The sequence below is a fragment of the Chelmon rostratus genome, chromosome 3, assembly GCF_017976325.1.
Source record: "Chelmon rostratus isolate fCheRos1 chromosome 3, fCheRos1.pri, whole genome shotgun sequence".
NCBI classification, from domain to species: Eukaryota; Metazoa; Chordata; class Actinopteri; order Chaetodontiformes; family Chaetodontidae; genus Chelmon; species Chelmon rostratus.
In genome coordinates, this window is record NC_055660.1 from 2,469,817 (window position 1) to 2,492,353 (window position 22,537).

The window sequence follows — 22,537 nt, forward strand, 5'->3', positions numbered from 1 at the left end:
GTGTTTAATACATGCCGCAAAACCAGTTGGCCTCTAGAACCAATAAAGTTTAAACATCGGCTTCAGCTAGCACTGCGTGTGTGAGAATGTGCACACATCGACGCACTGAGTTTGTACTGTAACAGCAATTTGCTGCAGCGCTTATGTGATCTCAATCTCGGTGTGCGTTTCTTTCTCTTCCCCAGTGGTGGTGATGGTGGCAGTAGTGGGATTATGGAGTGGGTGTTTGCTCCCTTTCAACAGTCTCTCCACATGGCCTCCTGCCTCCTTTGTCTTTTTATAGCCTCCTTCTGGGAGACGCTGCACTCTCCCCGAATGCAACACAAGCCAAAACACCTCTCAGTTCCTGCGCCAGAGCCCGTTACCCAGGGAATGCTGCTATTCCTCCCCTACTTTTCTACACACACCTTCTCTCATCTCTCATCCCCCCCACCTCCAATCCCTCTTTCTTCATCCTGGGCTGGACACAGATTTTTGTTTTCGGAGCATGAGCACGAGGGTGATATGTGAGTCATAGCGTTACACTTGAAGTACGACAAGTTTGACATGATGTGTTCCTGAGTTATTATCGTCGCCTCTCAGTCACATCCATCTCATCACCTTCGTTTTGCACTGGAAAGAATGTTGCTCGTTGTTTTGCACGATGAAATCTTAATCGTGATTTATCGTGAGGGTATGCTGACCGGTGCGTGCTGTTTACCACAGTCCACCAAACACAGTCCAGCGTTGTCAGTTCCACATCGTTGCATTAAGGGAAAGCGTCTCTCTAAAATCACACTGTGATTGTGAACATGATATAAAATTTTGGTTTCAAGGTCATTTTAACGTTAATAAACGTACCAGCGGTATTTCCAGTGCCAGCGGGGTTCATTGTTTCACGTCAATAGTACAGTACCACACCTCATGATTCTACATTGATTTCCTATTTTCCAGGCACAGTGGTTGGTTTTCACTCATTACAATACAGTATGAGAATCAAGTAATGAATCCCAGTGAACAATTTGTGGCCTTTATATATTTATTTTATTTTATTTTTTGGCAAAGCTAAATTATCTTTGTGTTGTAACGTAGGTGTGAGGAAGGAAAGCTCTGTTGCTCGTGTGTTCATTGACGGACCAACTTCCTGGTATTTGAGGGATATGTGTTGAAGAGCGTTACATACATGTTTTATACAGAACAACATCACAAAGTAGAGCTACACCAGCCGAGCCCGTAGATCGAGCGATATTACCACACAGTATACATCTTGACCATAATTCTTTAAAAAACGGGATCAAAGGGATTTCTGTAAATCCCAGATATCAATATCTGGCCTCAGCTGGGCTGTAATACAAAGGCTGTGAATTGAAGGCCAACTTGAAAATCAAGCCGTTTTCAAAAGGGACCCCAGTGCAACTGCATTAGTTATGTGAACTGACTTCATATAATACCAATTAGTAATAAATAATAATGATATTTACTTTGTATTACCTTGTTGTACTTATTTAATCTAAGTCTGTACGAGTTCATCTCACCAATACGGCATAATGAACGAAAACCAGTGGCTGCCCAGTGTGTGCTGGGACTGGCTCCAGTATGAGCAGATATTTAAAGATAAATGGATAGGTGGCAAGTTTATTTAACACCAGAGCAAAGCGAATGGAAAACTATGGCTGCCTCGAAGACACAGAGTGAATCCAGAAAATGATTGTGCGCTTTTGAAAGTGGTCAGCACGCAGCACTACAATGCATAAGCATAGTTAATGAGCCATAACAAGGAAAACCACCTCTAAGGCCCGCAGACTGTAAGTCTTTAAAGTGTTTTTCTTTGTTTTCCACACAGGCCTTATTAACCACATAAGCCATTACTTAGTTTTGGTATTTCATGTGTCTACAGTTTAGATAACTTATTGCCCCTTTCTCTGTGTGCTGGCAGTCGAGCACACCCGGCCCATTCCTAACCAGCCCTGGCTTTCTTCCTGTCTCTGTCCCTCACCACACCCTCCCCGCACCCCTGTGTGGCATCAGACATACAGGCGTGCCACTGCACTGACACGGTCGTTTGTCTTCTGACCGCCGTGGCATATGGAGAGGGCTGGCACTGCACAGATGTCCACTAAGTGCTGATGAAGGGAGTGAGGAATGGATGGGCCGGGGCTAAGAGGATCTTTGCCGTTGCTGCTGGAGCCTGGTACTGCTCTGCCCTGCTGGTGTTATTAACTTTACTGTACTGAGGAGGGGGGCAATGAGCTATTCAATAAAGTATGTGTTTCCAGATCTCTAGGAAAGTGAGTGAGCATGTGTTTGCCTTCGCTCTCTCTCTACCTCTGTGTGTCTGTGTCTCTCTACCTCTGTCTGTAAGATGTGTGTGTGTGTGTGTGCAGGCGAGCTAGGGTGCTGCCTGGTGGAGCTCTAGTGTACTGAGGAGAAGGAGGGCGTGGATTAAAGCTGTAGGTAGAGCAGAGAGAGCCTGAAAAGAATAATTTGCAGCTTAAGGCCAATAGCTTCAAAGTCATGAATCCTCATGGGTGAGCCAGCCGGGCTCTGAACCTGTCAATGGTAACTTACTCCTCGGATAGCACGCCAAAGACTTCAATAATGACATCACCCAGGCATGGGGGTAGAGGATAGGAGCTGGGGTGGGGTAAGGGAGAGCTGAGAGACGGGCCAGCTTTCAGGGGTGCGAGTGCGGCCCTTCAGAGTGCTTTGGAGTCCCACTTGACGAGGGCTTTGTAGCTGCCTGATACCGACCATGTTGTTCTCTGCGCGGATTGGCCACAGAAGCCACCAGGGTGGCTTATCAGATTTATTGAGGCTTAGCGGTTGACGTTCAGAGTGTGTGTGTGTGTGTGTGTGCAGGAAGAACCGGGTGAATAGGGAAAGGGTCATCCCTCTAACAATCCACTCGTCCCAGTTAATTTAGACAGCACCCTGGGGTCTGACAGCGAAGAGGCAAGACTTTGCACCACCCCTCACTGGAGTCCTTAGGACTTGAGCCCAGCAAAGCACTTGTGTTGCTTCTCACATGAAATCCACCTTTTTCTTCCCTTTTAATAATGCTGTTGTGGTCATCGTCGTGAGGTGAAATTAAATTTGACAGAGCTGTATTTATCTCACCATGTAGACCTACTGTATTTTATACTATGGGCAACATGATCAAATTCTGTACTGCCTAATAGCACAGTCTGTCTGCATCCAATTGGTAAGTTTACCACAAACTAATAGGATGTGGATATGTTACCTTGAATCGTGGTGTTCTTGGAGAAGAAAGTGCGCACCGCAATCTTGTCTCTGTCAGATTTCCCAAGCTTGAGTTTCAGACACACACTTCAAAGTTCCTCTAATGAGTGGAAAAACATTGCCGGCTCCTGCACGACATTAAACGAGTGCCATTTTCTTTCTTTTCTTTTCTTTTCTTTTTTTTTTTTTTGGTGTTCTTGCTGCGTTGTATTTCACAAGCGTTCCCTTCCAAATGTTAGCAACTCATTTTCACCTCCAGCACAAACAAACAGTGAAGTATCACCTATTGTAGCCAGTATCAAAGGCAGCATTTGTTAACAATAAAACGCTGGTTTGAAAGAGCTCCAGCGCAGATTTCTGTGCTCAAACACTGGCCAACATTTTTTTATGCCACAGAAATCAAAAAGGGGAGAAATGGATGGGAGAAGGAAGGCAATATATAAAGTGTGCAAGGGAACTGCCAGACAAACTACACGAAACATACTTCAGTTTTATTTAATTGCTCAATTACAGAGGCTTTGTTCCTGCTGCTGTCATCTTTTCAGTTATTTTTCCATTTTGATCGGACTGTGTTGTTTGGAGAACTTGGCCCCTATTAAAAGCATATCGAATTTGGGACGTGCTTCCCAGCCTCCGTAACAGATATGGAGAATCGATAAGAGCATTACAAGACTGTGACAGAATGGCCCCCCACCCCCGCTCCTCTCATGTCTGAAAGGATGGCTGTGTGACAATGGGTCTCGCTCACGCTCCCGAGATCCCATCCAGGACAGATCACGTTATCCGTCGGGTGGCATGAGCGGCCGTTAACCCTTCGGTGACGCCGCAGCCGGAGCTCGGCGACTGGAGAGGACGCTTGATTAAAAGCTTGGATGGATCCAGCCGGTGCGTGTTTAAATACACAGAGATCTGAATGCACTGGAGTGTTGTGTTTCTGCTGCAAGTTATTTTGACAGCAAGTTTCTGGCCTCGTCAGTGTCTGTTTCTCCACGGTCTCGGTCGCCCGAGCCGCATTTAGCTCCCTCAGCATCAGTACCAATTCCATTTAGGGGTAAAAATGTAAAATTCTCCCTCGACTCATTCCCAGGTGGTGTTTGCGAGAGAGAGAAAGAGAGGAATAGTTCAGGGAGACGCACGGAGAGACGGACAGGATAAAAAATGAGCACTGGGGTTTGTTCAGGTTCAAGATGCATTGTGTCTGTTGGCAGCCTGTTGGGCCAACATTGTTTGACGTTCTACCCCTAGTGCGTTTGTGAGCCTTTGAGGGCTTTATGGCTCGGTGTGACTCTGCCGCCAATAGGTTCCAGATGCCGCCGGTGTGGGAACCGGGGAGCAGAGCGCGAGGGGAGACAGGGAAGAAGCATAACCAGGTGTGACCCATTGCAATCTGGGATGTTCTCCATGGATATTCAGACTAATATGAGTATGCATGTGTGTGCGTGTGTTGCAGAAACAGGGGGGTGAAATGTGTTCTCAATCTGACACTGGACAGACAAACAGACCGGTAGACAGAGCTGTGGACACACAAAAACACTTCTGCTTTAATATGCAATCTTTTTTTGTTAACCGCGTACTTCTTCACTACTGCGAGTAGCCCGTGCACACACCCTCTGCCAAGGCACGGAGTTCATGGTTTGAGTCGCGTTGTTCAGCACATTTGCTGCTGGCACCAGTGAGGTCCAACATATGGCAGCACTCTGAGCCTTCAAGCCCAGCTTTGGGGCTCTGAACAGAACCTGCCAGCTCCACAGTGGCCTACTGTAAGGGAAAATTGTCAGCAGGACCATTTAAGGTCCCAAACCACAAGCACTGATAAATGTCTGCATTTCTTTATGTAATTACCTTCAATCCGGTGTCCCTTTTCCAAGAGGCCAGGAAGGAAACAACAGAGCTCAGAAAAGCAACAAACGCTCTGAACGCCGGTTAAGTGAAGTACGGTTCTGCTGTGTGTGATTTAAAAAAAAAAAAAAGATGGGGGTGGGAGGAGGTGGAGCTGAGTTCAGCCAATGTGTTTTTCATTTTAGAAAAGGTAAAATATTCTAGAGGGGAAATTTGCATTGGCAGAAAGTCTGCAGTCACTGAGGACAGCACGAGTTGAATGTCAGCTGTCTGAGTTCATTGCAGGATTTTGCGTCTTGTTGTTTCTATCAGTGTGGTCACGGCACAGACCTCAAACAAACAAAACAAACATCGACGCAAACGAGGTCAGCGACGTCCGCAGAACACTGATAAATGGATGATTTTGTCCTGTTAGCGCTCTGACATGAATTCACAAAATGAGAGCAGAACAATACATCTGTGTGTTGTTTGACGAAGACTGCGAAGCTGAAATATCGTTATTAAAATAGCTGGTCATGTGCCAGTGCTCTGACTCGCCTCTCCCAGAAGAACGCAGCACCAAAAATTATTATTTACCCCTCTGTGATCTCACGGCGGAGTCATCTGCACCATCTTTGATCAATTTGTGTAAAACAGTAAGTTTATTTGAAAAGGTAAAAAGGTTGCAGGGATTTCGGACTAGCATGATTTTACAGCACTGAAGTGTTTTGGGCCCTTTTCCTTCTTCTCAGGAACTGGAAGCACTTGACTGGAAATGTTTTTTGTTTCTCCTTTTCTTGCGGGGCAAAACACTAAACCGTGGTGCTTTAATGCACGCTGACGGAGTTAGTTAGAATAACAAATTAATGCCACAAGCCTTCAGTCATATTCATTTTGAAAAAGCTGCAGTATGTTATCGAAAGAAAAACTTTTCCCGTGCAAAGCTTTTTATAGCGAAATCGTGCCGCTACTGTTCTCACAGGGCTGCTACTGTTGTCGATAATCCCTTCCTCTTCAATCCATCATCTGCAAAATAAACACAGGCCACCCCCACCTGTGTCTGACTTAGAGGGGTGAGGGCCCGTTAACCTGCTCACACAGGCCACCGGCTCGGGCTGCAGATTCCCCGCCTCTCTGTTTAGATTATTTCCACGGAGGCGGGCGACTCTCGTGTGTCACTGATAAGAGCGCAGTAGGGTGGTGGCAAGAGGGTCAAACCACAAGGGGAATAAAAACTCAGGAAAATGGTGGAAAAAATATCTTTATCCCCTGGAAAAAGTACTTTTCCCCCCAAACTTCTTCACCATGGCGCAAGGCTATTACACTGATAGAAATTCTTCTCCCTCCTCGACAGTCTGGCCCCGAGTACGCAAGGGGCCAGAGTCTTAGCCACATCTCAAGCTAATTTACAAAGATCCTGAATTATTCTCTTATCTTGGGCTTTAAAGGTTGTAAGGTTGATTAACAAGGCTCTGTCCTGTTTATCAGTTTGGGGCTGGGTGTGGAAAATAGCCTGCGATAAGTGCACAGACCATTAAACATTCTATTTCCCCTAATATTTGTCGGCAACCATCTGCTTAACTGATCTCCCTTCACTTTAATTAAAAGGGATTCCCGTCTTGTTGGGGTCATTATGTGCTGGCGGACGCCAGGAGAGGGGTTTGTGATGAGTTCAGCGTTCCCTCTGTCCCTGGGTTGCCAGAGGGCTTTTTTCATCCTCCCTTCCACCCTCCTCTGAGTTAACCTCTTCCTGTCCTGCTGCTCTTCCACCTTGTTATTTAGCGGGTGAAGCAGACTAAAGAGTTGGTAAGTCCAACAATTCTTAAAGTGATCCAGCGTGTGCTGGTGCAAACTTTTCTCTTCACGAGGGAAGCGTATAGATATTCACACTATCTCCCTCAACTCCGGGGCATGAGACTCCGGCTGTAATGGTTTGATTTGCCCAACACTAGTTGGATCGATGCGGCTGTTTACAGTTTCTCCCTCTCTCATCCCTTTTGTCTTTTTTCTAATTTAGTGTTCCCAAACCATGGACAGGGGTCTGAGTCTGTCTGCTGTGCTTGCATCTTCGCCCTCCTCCCCACTCTCCATCACTGTCCATCGATGTTTTTCCCCTCTTTTTCTCTTCTCCTCTTCCTCTCTCCTTCCTTGGTTGGTCTTGGAAAAAGAGCTGCATGCCTCCACACTTCTGGACAAGACTGATGGCTCGTCAATAGCATTAGCCAGCATTGCAGGCCTCACTGGTGTAGAACCAAATCAATATGGCCCAGTAAAAAGTCTTATACGTGTACGCGGTCCATCCCAGCCAAGGCTTATGTTACCGCAGATGAGTTTTTATAAGAATTCAGGAGTCACCATTTATTTTATTCCCTTTAATTCCACATTTCCTCAGCAATTCACTAACATTTATAAGTGCTTCAGCTCACAATCATCCAGTCTCTTTTAGTGTAATTATGTATTGTACCCTTCAGAAAAGTAGAGAGAAATGTCTCAGCTCATTGTTACACTAAATATGGAGATTTAAACTAAGCAGCTCGGCAATAAAGCAGTGACATATAAAATCTTCCTGCTCTTTGCCGCTAAATTCTGGTAATTTAACTTCTAATTATAGTGTGCAATTACAATCAGTTAGTCCTCATTGAAAATTGATTTCTGCCTTCAGTGCAGTGACAATGTGTGTGTGAGTGCATTTGGAAGACACATGTCACAGGTTTGAAGAAATAAAAATCAGTATCTGAGTATATGTGGTTGACCTGCAGAATTATTCGTCTGTGTCTCTTTTTACGAACTTCACACATAAACACACAGTGATCCTCATGAGATTCAGAGATTCACACAGAGAAGTATTGCAGTACTGCAGTACTGTCTGCTTGATGTTACCGTGGTCACTACGTCATACTGCCTTCACAGGCGGACTGATCTACTGTTGATACGGCTTATAGATCTGAAACATTTTTTTCTAAAAGTGAAGTGTTGCTTGAAAAGGTAGAACTCTGTTTGTGTATCTGGCCTTTAGTTGCTCCTGGTGGTGGATGACTTTCTTTGAGCGGTTTTATTTGTTTCTCACATCCGTACCTGACAAATCCCAGAGACAATGGGTATTAACCAGCAGACTGAAAGATTATTATATATTGTACTATTTTTTTATGATGCTTTTATGCTTCACACTCTTTGTTTTTCGGTGATGTGTCCTGAGTGTCTTGACTTGAAAACACTTTACTGTAACTCAGAAAAAAATATTGTAATATCAGTTTGCGTCTCAAAAGGAGAGCGAGTCTGTCTCCTTCAGTTAGCTAGCAGCATTAGCTCATATCTGTAGCATCGCTAGCTAAAAGAATGACAGCGGCTGATTTTGCAAAATTATACTAAATCTATTGCTACTAATGAAATAGTAGAACCCCAATTAAAAAATAAAACTCACTGGGGTGCAAAATGTGATCATTTGCTGCTCAATATGCAATTAAAAACAGTACAACGACCTAATATCTAATGTTTTTGATGATTTTTGCAACATGCTACATGTTTCAAACAAGCTGTGACAGGAGCAACTTAAGATTGGGAAAGTAGTGGACGCTCCAAAAACACCTGTTTGGATCATTCCACAGGTAAACAGGCTGATTGGTTATGGCATTTTAATAGTGAACACTATGACTTTACTTCTTGATTGTTCTTCTGCACCATATTGGATGACATTTGCACGTTCCCTCTGCACTGGAATCGCTTCTTTCTGATCGGACTGGCTTCCATCCACAAAGACAAATCTGTTGAAGTGGAGGCGTACAGGCTACTCGTAGATGTTTGCAGCTGAAATGCTTCGCAGGCACCGTTGACTTTCCAAAATAACCTTTGTAACGTGCAGCCGTGTCTCCGTTGCTTGAGCTTCGCTGCTGCTTGGGCTGGAAAAGAGGGCTGCGTCCTATTTATTTGGCCTATATATTGCTCTTGCCTGTAAATGTGAAGGTGAGTGTGAGGTATTCATTGTGTTTTTTTTTATGTGTGGGCTACTGGTCTGCACAGGTTTGCAATGCTTCAGTAACCAGATTCTGATCTCTTACTGTAATGCCACCACACTAAACGCTGTTCAAATTTACTCGAATTTGCTTAGTTGCTTTGGAAACTTAACTCTGAAACAGCATTTAAACTAAAGCGTTTAAAACACAGAAGCAGCACGTCATTGACGGATGCAGACTCTACGCTCAGACAGACTGATGGACATCTTTGCCCTGTCAACCTCTCCACCGCTGGCAGCACCCTTTCCAGTTGAGACACAACAAAGCTGGCCCCGGCTGTCTCTCTCTGTCTGTTGGTCTCTGTGTATTCTCCGACAGTAAAGAGCTCTGCTTCTCAAAGGTCAGCGGAGGGCCAGTGTGTTTGTCAGGCCAATCGATGGCCTGCCGCCATCAGAAACACGCTCAGTTATGTAGCGGGAGGTCAACCGAGTGGCGGACAGCGTCCACAGCCCTCCTGGTGTGTGTGTGTGTGTGTGTGTGTATAAGATGGGTGGCTGAGCATATCTGTGAGAAGAGGGGGGGTATCTTTTACTAACGCTGCATATAATCAATACCATCCAGTGCTACTCTGAAAGATATTCTGGTGTGTGTATGTATGTGTGTGTGTGTGTGTGTGTGTGTTGTGCAGTTATCAACAATGACAGGGGATCAAGGAACTGGTGTGTGACAAAGAGGAATGGTGTCTAATTCAAGGTCAGTAAGGCCCATGTCAGTCCTTCACTTTCACAGGGGGGAGGAAGGAGGCGTTGTGTTCCTGTTGGTTACCAGAGCAAACATGACATCCCCGCTGGAGCTCATATCAATTTGTAATTTGACCCCCAGTCACAGCAAATGATGTCAGCACAGGTCGCTTTCGCAAAATGACCCTGCATTTGTTCATCGTCGTTGTCAATTTTTGTCTTCGGTGTCACATTGTCGTTCCAGCGTTAAACTATTTTTGCTTTGAACGATGTTAATATTCGTATTTTTATGTGCGTTCGTACATGAAAATATTGGAGGTTCACTTGTTCTCAGAGCTTTCACAGAGAGATGAAAAAGCTTTTTCATTTTATACCAGGATTTCATTGATATAAGACTGTGTGTGTGTGTGTGTGTGCGTGTGTGTGTGTGTATCTATCTTCAGAAGGGCATTTAATTTAATTTCAGCATATGATCAGAGGTGCTGTATGTCCTTCGTTTCGCTCCTTCAGTGACCATCCTACCAATTTGCTAAGACCAGCACCACCTTCTCCTCATGCCAGTACATCTTTTAATAACACTATTAATCTAATCGTCCACTAATTGGTCAAGATAGCCTTTTCCCTGGTGATTTTTATCGTAGGGTAATTAAAGAGCCCAGTAAAACGTGCTGAAATCACAGTGTCTTGTTAAAATGGCTTGATTGACACATTGTTATGGGGCTCTGTAATTTCTCTTTTTGTACACAATAGAGAAAGATGTGTTTTCAAGCTACTGTAATAAAATGTTCTAAATAACACATTTAATTGATTAAGTCCTTCACATTTGAAGAAAATGTGATGACAAAATGCCAGTGACTGATAAATCTTTAATATAAAAATTGTACAAGAATTCTGATACAAATTACAAGAGGTATTTGGACAAAATATGAATAAAATTCCATTTACATCCCAAAACCCTTATGCATTTTATGCAAAAACCATAGACAGTTATGATACAGAAACAAATACAAGAAAGGCAAAAAAAGAAAGGAAAATAAAAGAAACAAGAGTCTTTTAAAAAGAGGACCATTTTTTTTCCTCCTGTCTGCAAATGGGAAACACCTGTTTAGGTAACATACAGTATTCATGAGGCTCCCAAATCACCATTCTGACACCAAAGTGTTGTCCTTTGCAGTGCAACTATGTAGCCATGCAACGCTGTCGAGTGCCAGTGCCGGAACACAGGCTTTTTAAGACACAGACACAAATGCATTGGATACAGAAAAACACGCGTGAAAAAAAAAAAAAATCTAAATTCACCAGATCTTCAAGCGTATTTATATTTTAAGACTGTAAAATATAATTGGCACAATGGAAAACATTATATGAATTTACAGTATTTTTTTTTTTTCAGGATAATTGACATTTCACAGGTTCCAGTTCAAATCAATGAGGGTATTATCTTTTAGAACGTAACACATGAGACTGAAGCATCTATACAAACCCACGTAGATGTGTATTTTTCTTCTATCTGCATATTTTGTACGATGTCCCGTCAAACATTTGAATCCCACTTTGTTCCACGAGCTACATCGACTGGACGGGTTTGCATGCAGTGTCTCCTCTCATCCTCTCTGCTCGCACCTATCGTACTCACTCACTCGCTGTGTGACATGAACAAAACGGACAGTGATTAACAGGTCAGACGCTTCAACCCTTCACCCTCTGCGTGCGATGTAGAATTACAGAATAATTGATGCCGGACGCTCGTCTAATCAAATATTAAAAATTCACTCTGGTGGGCCGAGGAGGCGCTCTAAGTGACTGCGGATCGGCGGCCCGGGCACGAGGCTGCAGAATGCACCAGGGCCGATGTGGCTGGAGAAGTAAAAAAAGACAAAGATTGGATTGGGGGCTTTCTCAGAGGAGAGGGGGGAAATTGGTGGTCATTTCTCAGAGGAGAGGGGTGGAAATGTGAGGGGTGGCTCGATCGCTCTCCAGCAGGCAATCAAGAAGAAAGCTGGCGATGAGTCCTGGGGAGTCCTGGCCCTGCTGCTCTCTTGCTCCCTCCTCTCCCTGTGTTCCTCACTCTCTCCCCTGCCTTGTTAAGTGACCGCCGCGAGGCTGCAGCCAGACCGCTCTCTAAGCCCGATCCCTTTCCACCGTGGCTGCCTGCTCCCTCTCGCCGTCTGTCTGCCTGGCCGTGCTGGACAGTCGTTTGCATGTTTTCTCAGCTCTCTTTCCAGCCTCTTGCAGCTCTGAGCTCTGCTGCCATGACCAGCACCATGCGGGGCTCAGAAGGAGCCCGTAGGAGGTAGGAGAATGGTGTTGTAAGAGAATCTCTTCTATGATATTCAGTACACTTCTAGAGAGGTCATGCACTGCAGCTGCTGCTCGAGAAATGGAGAAACGGGACATAAAGAATTTTTTTGAGTCTAAAAAAACTTTCAGCTCAAGAAGGGCAGAGACGCGATTGGACAGAGCACATTTATATTACCATAACGTTTGATACGTGGGGTCTGTGAGTTTGCCGGTCTTATTAAATGAAACAACGATAATAAGAGCTAGCTCACACCGCTCTCCATAATGGAATGTTAGCTTTCTATGTCGTGGCAGCAGCTATGACATCAATGCAGGATGGAGAGGTTCATTTCCTGCGCGGAGAATGCGCTCTGTTTTTCTCTGCCCCCGTCTCCTTCATCACCAAAGGTTAACAAGTCGTCTAGTTCTTGTCATCCTTCTAGGCCTGTAACTAGGAAGCATATGTGAGTGTGCGCCACTCTCCTCCGTGTGCATGCATGTGCGTGCGTCTCTATGGTTGTGTGTTAGAGAGACAGCTGTCAGCAGGGTTCCTGGAGTAGCACTTTTTTATTTCTGCCAGAGCGAGGGCCGGGGGGATTGAATGAGCGAACGAGGCAGCAAGCGCCTCAGTGAAACCCACTCCTGGGAGAAGGCAGGGGTTCCTGTACTCAATTTTCCCTTCACTTGGGATAAACAGGCAATTACCCATCCCTTTTTCCTATGCCATGGCCGTCCAGTGAACTTAAGCATACACTATTAGTGTGTGTCCCTGTAGGACCTGCGCTGTGGGGTGTGGAGGTGGTAAGTGAGTGGCGGGCTGAAGAAATGGGTAAGGCGGTTGTTAAATGACTGCAAAGAAAAAAAAAAACAGAATGAGAGAAAGGAATTGAATTATCAGCGACCCCGAATAAGAATAAGCACACGCAGAAAATGACGAGCTGAATTGAATTCAGCTAAATTGAATGAGTCAAATTGAATTGTTCAGAGCACACAGCCTCGCTCCTTCTTTTTCTCCTCCTGTCAGTGTCACAGTCTCGTCAGCAACCTCGGCGTCTGGCAGTGAAACGAGGTGACAAGTGAGTTATTAGACAGAAGGAGCTGGAATGGCAGGGACGCCTCCAGGTAACGGAGAAGCAGCACATTTTTAATGATCGTTGCTGTCATCCTTTCCTCCCTAGTCAGCCTTCCACCTCCGCAACCTTTCCATCAGCCTCAGCTCTCTTTCTCACTCTCTTTATCTCTGAGAAGAGAGGACTGAAAACTGCATGTGTCATATAGGTGGAGTCTTAAAAAAAAAGGACATGAAGTATTCCACTAGAATAGGTCATGTCTCTATTGCAAAACGGCTGAAGGATGAAACAAATGGAACTCAACACTGTTATGGATGTAGGGTGTTGTGAATACTGTACAGCACACCACATAACACTGCATATTCTTCCCTCTGTGTGTAGCACCAGTCAAGTAGAAGAGAAGATCTCCTTGTATAGTAACACATGGCATTGCTAATACATCGATAAAGAAGTCAAACTGAGGAACAATCTCTATTTTTTGTCTTTTTACAAAAAATATTCTCATACTGGACAAAAACATCTCCATGAAGATACATCACCCACCAATAAATACCCCTTCCCGTGGCTACTTTTGCCCAGTTTCTGGAAATGTTTGTACCGTGAGACAGTCATGGGCATGTTAAAAACGGCTGCAACCGGCAGCCACGAAAGCGTTTCGTAGAGCACACTTGTAGCCGACACTCAGCAACGGAAAACGATACCGAAAATATCACAGCAAAAGATTTAAGACTCAAGTGCATCATATTAATCCAATGGGGCATGGTTTAAGTACAATGTCACACTGAAAGGGGTTTTCTTTAGCAAACACTGTTGTTTTGGTCACAGTTGAAGGACTATTATCATCTTTTTTTTTTTTTTTCAAATCCAGGGGACAGTCATATTTCAGTAAGATGAGTTCTTACATTGGTTTGACAAACGTCACAATAATGTCATGCTTTACACAGATTACCCCACCAAACCTCTGGTGTTATTATTGTGATCAGAACAGGCAACCGTACAAAAATTGCTCCTTAAACAAAAAAGAGGAAGAGAGACTTTGTCAATATCTAGCGCCTCAGTGTTTGTGAAACAGCTGTTTGTATTCACGCCCGGACTCGTTCTGACGCGAGACACTTTGGAGACGCTTTCTGAATACCTTGTTTAGCGACGGGGGGGAGATCTCAGGATGTTGTCAAACTGTGTTTTGAAACTGAGCACGTGCAAAAGAAACTGGCACAAGTATTTTGAAGGTACTGTCATTTCCCTCGGCACTGTAGCCGTCAACGACCCCAAACAACACCTAAACTTACCATTGCAAAAGTCCTCATTATAATAATATTACACATCCCCTTGTATAGATGCAAAGTGCAAAAACTGAATCGGTATACTAAAGCTCATAAACATAACAGACAGAAAAAAAAAAATCAATAGAAATACAGAGAATGATATCAGTGTAGGAGCCTGAAAAAGCATGCCGGCAACCTCTGAATATCTAACAAGTAGATAAAACAAGCCACATGATACTCTTTTTTTTCCTAGGACTCAGTTTAAAACGTGTCTTTGAAGCTAACATAAATGAGTCAAGCTAGTAAGATGCTACCTCTGTCTTGCCTATAGCTGGAAGTATTGTACTGGGCTGTAACATAAAACCATAAAGAGAGAGAAAAAAGAAGCAAACAACCATCAACACAACTCTTTTACACCAAAAGCCTCTTGGGACATTATTTACAAATGAAGCTGTCATGCTTTTGTAAGGGGTTCATTTAAAAGCTATCATTACACAAATACAACAAGATTTTCTTTTTTTTTTCTTTTTTTTCTCAATACTATCATTTCTGCAGGCAAAGTCACAAATAAGAGTTCGAATAGATTCTTTGGAGACGGACAGAAAAACAAAGTGGAGAGACGTTTGAAAGGAAAAGATGGAGGGGCTTACGACAAAAACAACCGGAGTTTTGTTATAAAGCAAACTCCATGCTGAAGAGCGTCATCCTGTTCTTCCAAAGAAGGAAAAGTCAAAGGTCACGATAATAAACTGTATTTAGAGTCGATGGATTTTATAGAGGGACATAGAAATGTCTTGCAATGACTTACAGAGGACGGGCAGGAGGCATACAGGCATTGAGCTTGTATTTGATGGCCCTGGGCTCGGGTTAAAAGCTAATTTGAGGAGGAATAAGGATGAGGAATGAAGGGAGGAGCGGGCAGGCTGACAGCAGGGTAGAGTAGCAAGTCATTATTTAGTCTATTATTGTAGAGAAGGGCATGTTTTTATGGAGGTTGGGGTTCTGAGAGTGTCGGTTACGGCTGCGCACAGAGCTGAACACCATGTTGCAACCAGGGATTTTGCACTTGTGCATCTCGCGCAGGTGCACAGTCTTGTAGTGCACACGCAGGGTCCCTTTGTTGCTGTACATTTTGTGGCAGATGTTGCAGAGGATCCCACCGCTGCCACAGTTACTGCCCCCGGTGGACGAAAGGAGGAATGGTGAGGAGGAAGGATCCAACCCCTCGCCGTGTCCCACTCCTCTTAGTTCTCCAGTCTCATCCCGATGCCCCCCTTCAGCCCGCCCCTCGGCACGCTGGGAGTAGTCCTCCCCCTCGCTGTTGCCCTCCTCCTCATCCTCTTCTCCCTCCTCCTCCTCCAGGTCATCCAGTAGGATGCCTTCATCGCTGCCCTCATCTGACTCGTGTGAGGAGTGGACACTGCTGCCGGATTGAACACTGGATGTGGTGCTCAGGTCCAGCACCATGTAGTCGTCTGGCTGGCCCCGGGAGAAGCCGTTGGTGTGGTGGTTTTTAAGGTTTTGGTTGAGAGGGTGGTGGGGATACTCGATGCTCATGGGGGAACGGAGACTGTCGTTCAGGCCAGTGGGCCCGAGGCTGGCGCCTCCGATGCCCATCCCGGCCATAGGGTCCAAGCCCATGTGGTGCCCGGCGTAGATCTTGGCCAGTAACTCGGCTCGCAGGTCCTTGGGCAGTGGCGTGAGTTGGGGGTCCAGGACAATGTCGTCCAGCTCTTTGGTCAGCAGTTTGCGGTGCAGGTTGATGTTGGAGCTGTGCCTAATGTGGAGAGAGTCAAAGTTCAGAACGCTGCACCTCTCAGACACAAAATAGCCACACTTTGCACTTGCAATGATTTATTTTATCATACTGTCAAGTTATCTTACTTCTGTTAAATGGTAACAGGCTACAAATATGCAATATCTAGGAACCTCTACAAGTGCAGTTCTTGTTGCTATCAGATGGGGTACACAGACAGTCACACAGAGACAGAAATTCACCCTGCAGCTCTCCACAGAAAAGTGCTCTAAGATCGCACAGAGAGACAGCATCCTGCCAGTGTTTACCGCTGTCAGCATGTCTGCACAGCCCTCAAATCCAATAGACTCTGACTCAATTAAATACTCCACCATATTGAATGGGAGTTTATCAATTGATTCGAGCTGTGGTAATGTGATAATCGAGGGGAACTGGATAGCATATTAGCACTAGGCCCTGACAGCATTATCGCATTCGTTCCCTATTGGAGGTGGCTTAATCGAGCACCTCAGTGAACATGTCTTTATGTAGCCCTGGATTTAATTAAGATGGGCATTTTTTTCCCCAAACACAAGGCCAACTGTATCACACAGTGTGCTACAGCTGATGAAAGAAACCAAGTAACAAGTGCCATGCTTAAGCCAGGATAGGATTAGTGAGGATTTCAGTTAGCATACAAAGCCATGCTAAAGAATGCAAGATGAAATGGGCTTGAAAAATCTAATTCAACGCTTTTTCGCTCCAATTTCACAGTTGCCAAGTCGGACTAAGAACAAGGGGACCCACTGCACACATGTCACAACAAAACTGCAAAACACACAAAGGAAACTTAAGCAACTAATAAGCGATGTCAGATACGACATATACATGGCCCATTCCTCTCATGTCAGGTCAGCACTTACATCAAATAAGAATAATGTGCAAACACTCAGTGCCTTTAATGTGAAGGGTTTCCATGCAGGGAGGGCACATGTGTGTAAATTAAATAAAAAAAAAAAGAAAAGAAAAGAAAACGGTCATCCTTAGCAGGACGGGCAAAAATGGAGTCACAATGGATAGTAGAGCTTACCAGCAGTGGCAGGGTTGATGCAGTCAAAAAGGGTCCCTTTCCTTTAATTATTTACTTCCCTATCCGACATTGTCCTGCAAGAGGTAAAAATACATTCATTTGAGGGACCCTTTTCTGTGAACCAGGAAACCAGGAGCCCGTCCACTCAAGCATCGTCAGCATTGGGGAGAGAGAGCGTGGCAAATCGATTGGCCGTGGCTGTCACTGCGTATGTGTGTGTGTGTGTGTTTGTACATGCTTTAGTCTGTTTGGGTGTGTGTGTGTGTGTGTGCGTGCGTGTGTGTGTGAAAAACAGAAAATATACTACTTCCATATAGTGGGACTTCGATCAAAAGGACTATATAAATCCTTTGTTCTTTTTTATCCTTTGATAGTACAGTTGCACCCATATGGCGTTAGCTTATGGCTAAAATATGGGAGTCATGAGTCAATGTCTGTGGCGCTGTATCCCTGTCTAGTCAAATACATGTGTGGACGCTTGGCTGTGAGAGACCAGAGTGTTTTAAGACAGTCTGAACTCTGTGCCTCTATCAGTGATCGATACATAAGGAAATGGGCACAATTTCTGCAGGGACACCGACCAACAGGCTTTGACGTGAAGAGGGGCCACATTTGCTCAATTAAGCCTGAAGTTCAGGATGCTGTTGATGATGCTCAGGTAGGCAGGTCCTTTGCAACATGTCTCCATCTCTATAACAACACCTTCTCACTGCTAATAAGCTCTAAGTTAACCATGGCTATCTCAGTTTTAGATATTAAAGTCAAACATGCTAAATATCATGCAGTAAGTAGTCTGTGCTATAGCTACAGTAGCCATTGTAAATACTCAAAATGCACACCACATTGTTAGAATATTATAACAACATCAAATTCACATTTACTACTGCAGTCGTTTTAAATATTCTACAGATATATGAAAATAAAATATGGGAAGAAAAAAGTAAGGTCATGATGTATCATTTCTAACCAGTTGGAAATGATCGAATCTCAAGAGTTAAGAGGAGAAAAAGAGCCAAGTCCATGATCATTTGCATTATTATTTAACTCCTGTGCTGGCAATGCCTCCCTGCCCTAAAGAATCAAAATAAGTCAGCTGAGTCCACACACACACACACACACACGTACGCACGCACGCACACACACACTGGGCATAATGCACTTATCCCTTCATTTATCAAATTTAGACTTTCTGCCCCATTTCCCCCTCCATCCCTCCACCCCCATCACTCCACTTCAGTACGCTCTGTCTTTCCTCCCCCAAACCCAAGTCCTTAGCGCCCCCCCACCCCCACCCCTTCCTCCATCTCTACCTCCCTGTTGGCCAGTAATGTGGCTGGCAAACCAATTTGACAGTCTCATCTTTGCCCAAAAGATGGGGGAGGCCTCCAGAGAGCCCATTTTTGACTGTGCAGAGGAGGCAGAGCGAGAGTGTGCCTGTCCCAACCGGCGTTAATCATCTTTAGGTTCGTCTGATGGCCCTTGCCCTCGTTTTTTGTGTGTGTGAGTGTGTGTTGTCTAAATGACTCATAACGTGTAAATGAGATGGAGGGCTGAGTGGTATTAAACTGACACGAGTGGTTCTTTGTCTTTCCTGTCATTCGGGGTGTGTTATGAGGTTTTAGGTGTAAGTGGGAGGACAAGAGTGTTGGTAGCATTTATCACTCTTCGTCGCTGTTGTATCTACTTTGCATTGCTACAGCCTGTGCAACGGCTACAAAGATATGAGGAGCCTCAAATAAATGAGTGCATGGATGTTAAATATCGCATGAAAAACAGTTAGTTACAGCATTTCTTTTACAAGTTGAATTCTGCACAGTGAATTATTGCACAGCGTGCTTCCATGGCACACTGTCTAAATGTTATTTATCTTAGAATAAAATAATTCCTTTTATTCTTTGCAAAATACATCACAAGGAAGCTGGCAACGATGAACCAAAGGGATGTAATATTTCCGTGTTTTAATCAGCAGACATTTTGAACCGGGGTGAGTGGCTTATGCTAACATATTCTCTCTGTGAGCCGCGTGCCCTTTGTTTATAAGAGACAAACAGAGAGCTGATTGTGAAGCAGCGGAGCCGAGACCACATGCCGTGAGGGGACCGAGGGAAAGCGAGGAAGACAGAGAGAGGAAGGAGAGGGGAGGAAAGAGACTCTCCAGCATAATTAACCTTCACTCTCTCCATTTGCAGTGGCCCGTGCAGGGACCACGGGCTGCGCACTGCTGCACCATGGGAATGTGGAAGCGGGAGGACACCTACTGTACTTGCTGTAGCGACATTGGAGCAGGTTAAAATACTGGAGTGAACGCTAAAAAAGAGAAGCAGTGCAGGCTGATAAAAATGAGATAAGTAAGGCAAGTCTTGTCAACGGTTTAAAGAATATGATTAACGAGGCCAATAATGGTGATGATTACTGGTACGCGCGACTTTCCAGCAGTTAATCATGCAGCTTCTTCAGCACTTCTGCCGACGCTGCTCGCTCCCCACAATAAATATGCAATCATTTACCTCAGTGCAGCGGGAGGCTGGGAGAAAACATCCCACTGTAAAACCACACAGACACACACTCTTATGTTGGTCTCTGTTTTACGCTCACACATTACATGCTTGCTCAAGGGCACATTAAATTATCCCTTCCTGTATTCCCGAGCGTGTTTATGCGCAGTACTCATGTGCACTAATGTTGGTGCGTGCGGATGTGCGAAGTCTTGTAAGCAGGGCAGAGATCCAACCTGAGTAAACAGCAGTCGTACTTGTTTTCCGTGGCAGCACGTTCACGCCGCGTCCTGCTCTGACAATGTCATTGGCTCTTGGTTGATTTTCTCAGTAGATCAAATGACCTCTCCTCCGTCTTCTTCTTCGCTTTGATACCGGAGCTTTTGATGCTCGTGTCTGATGGTGTGTTTACGTGCCTTTGGCTTTTCACTCAGTCAGTGGACTAATCAGATATGCAGAGGTACTTTGGACTTCCCTATCGGTGGATGTCGGCACTGAGAAGAGGAAGCCAGGCAGGGCTGCATATTATAAAGCTGCTTTAGCATATATTATTCAGCTGTAAAAAACACAACAAATAACCACTGGTTTACCTTCCTCTTATTAAAATTCAATGTGATTATTATTCTAAGGGTCATTACATTTTGTTTTTGTTCTTTTTTTACAGATAATTATCTTGTGTGAAGCATTAAGTGATGATGCTTTACGTCTGAGGAAAGAGCTGCTTATTTAACATATAGAAGAATCAAATTCGGAGAAGGAATGGAGCTTGGCTTATCTAATTTACTAGTAATAAACATTCTAAACATTATTTCGTGCAAATATCTAAGTACGTGCAGTTTCTTAATCTTATCAGAGCAAATGCTCTTATGAAAACAACTAAATTATATTCCCATTTTATTGCTGCAATTACACTCAAACATACATTATGTCATTAGAGGATTATCCAGGGACAGATTTGATGAGAGCCCGGCTCGTGTATTGACTCGCCTCAAAGCCCCAGGATTCCTCTCGCTATGCAATGCCCTTCTTTCTGTTGTTTTGTTCCTTGTTTGAACCAGCGGCAGAGTAATATGTCCCATATGTTATCAGGAATTTATCCCCCACAGAAAAAGTATGGAAACAATAGCGGGCTTAGGTCTCACCCCCCCCCAGCAATTGTCCCTCCTCACTGCAAACTTATCTCCATCTCACATATGTTCTGCCACTTGACGTGTTTGAATAGCATTTAAATGCTGGTGTTTTTCTCGTCATGGAGTCAAAGCGTCACACATACAAACACGCACACGTCCAAGCTTACACAGGAACAGAGCGAGCACAGGAAGAGTTCAGGTTGAGGTTGATGCCTTTTCTCTATGCAGTACGGTCTAACGTTTGACCCCCGGCTGTGACACCGAACGCCTGGCTGCATGTTTGTGACAACGCAGCTTCCCCACACCATGCGCTCCCCTTCTTCTATTCTAACGATCCTTTTTCTTCTCACTGTTGTCGCCTCATTACGTTTTCCGTGATTCATCATGGGGTCATGACAACAGATACCAGTATGAGGGCAATAAATTACATAACTGACAAAAAAAGCGTGGCGGCTGTAGGAGTTGAACTCTCTGTTTCACAGTATCCACCTTAGCACCAATAAAACTCTGAGCAATATCTGCTGATTACTAATGGCACCTCACTCTTAGGTGTAATTCCTATCTAGCATTGAAATCTTTTATCATGTTAAATTCCCCTATTAATATACAGTGGAGCTCTCTTCATGCTATTTAAAAGTTCAGATAAGACAGTTAATTGTTTATACCCAACAACTGTACAGCATTGGGAGACTAATTACAAAGAGATAAGCTGTATACAAATCGTTTTCTGTGTTATCTATTTGTATACATCCCTGTGTGTGTGTTTTGTGTGTGTGTGCGTGCTGACGTTACGCAGCAGGCCGGTCATGCCTTAGGCAGTCTCTATTCCTGAAGCCTTGTCAAAAGAGGGGAACTAACAAACTCACCGGTGTCAGTACACCACACCGAGGCAATGCACGCTATTATAACACTTCCTGTCATCCTGCTGCTGTCGGCACAGCTGCGTCAGGTGAGCAGCAGTGTTGCACCTTCACTAATGCTACCTTGTCTCCTGATCTGCTCCCCCTGTTCCTCTCCTACATCCTTTTTGATGGAGAACCGGAATCACCTGCTCTATTTATATGCAGCTGTAGGAACATGCAGTCGAAACAACAAATGTAATAATATACATATATATATATATATATATACCTCTTAAAGAAAACTTAGGAGTAAGGCTGTTATGTAGAGCAGCTGAGTTCTATTAAAGAGATGGAGAGTCTGAGCATGTGAGATATTTGTTACACTTGAATGCTGTTTGTTTTAGAGAGGAAATTTACAATTTGTGTCAAGGACCATTTTACACTTTGTCCCTGCTGTGTTGAGTGACTTGAGCAAGTGACCATTGTTGTTTACATGACTGCCAAGGGAATATGACTTTCTGAGTTACCAAACGAATATGTAACTTCACATACAGCTGTCAATTTTACTACTAGCTAAATGTATGTAGAGGACTGTGAAAGAGAAATTCAGCCTGTTTAGTTTGACTGATTCTGGCCGATTCAACACTTAAAAGTACTCCATGATGCAAAAAACAGTTGTTCGTAATCCCGTATGGAGCCTTTGCTAGCCCAGGGCAGTAGTGATCTTATGAACCTCCGGCATGTGTTACGGCATCAACCTGCTGCCACTGCTGCTACAGTATATATATTCTGAGGCGTGAGTGTGTAGGACTGATATGTGCTAACAAGCCCAGGTGAGTATGGCTAACCTCACCTCCTAATGCGCTAATAAATGCAGTGGTTTGACAAACCGCTGTCTATGTT

At 44.4% G+C, this 22,537-nt stretch overlaps 1 protein-coding gene across 1 annotated transcript in view; it reads right to left on the minus strand.

The window, feature by feature from the left end:
• Positions 1-11,048: 11,048 nt before the first annotated feature.
• The window catches only part of bnc2 (basonuclin 2), a 93,002-nt gene continuing 81,513 nt past the window's right edge, over positions 11,049-22,537 (minus strand). Inside the window, 1 exon segment of the mRNA XM_041934112.1 lies at positions 11,049-16,119. Coding sequence (XP_041790046.1) covers positions 15,297-16,119 — 823 coding nt within the window. The 3' untranslated portion in view covers positions 11,049-15,296.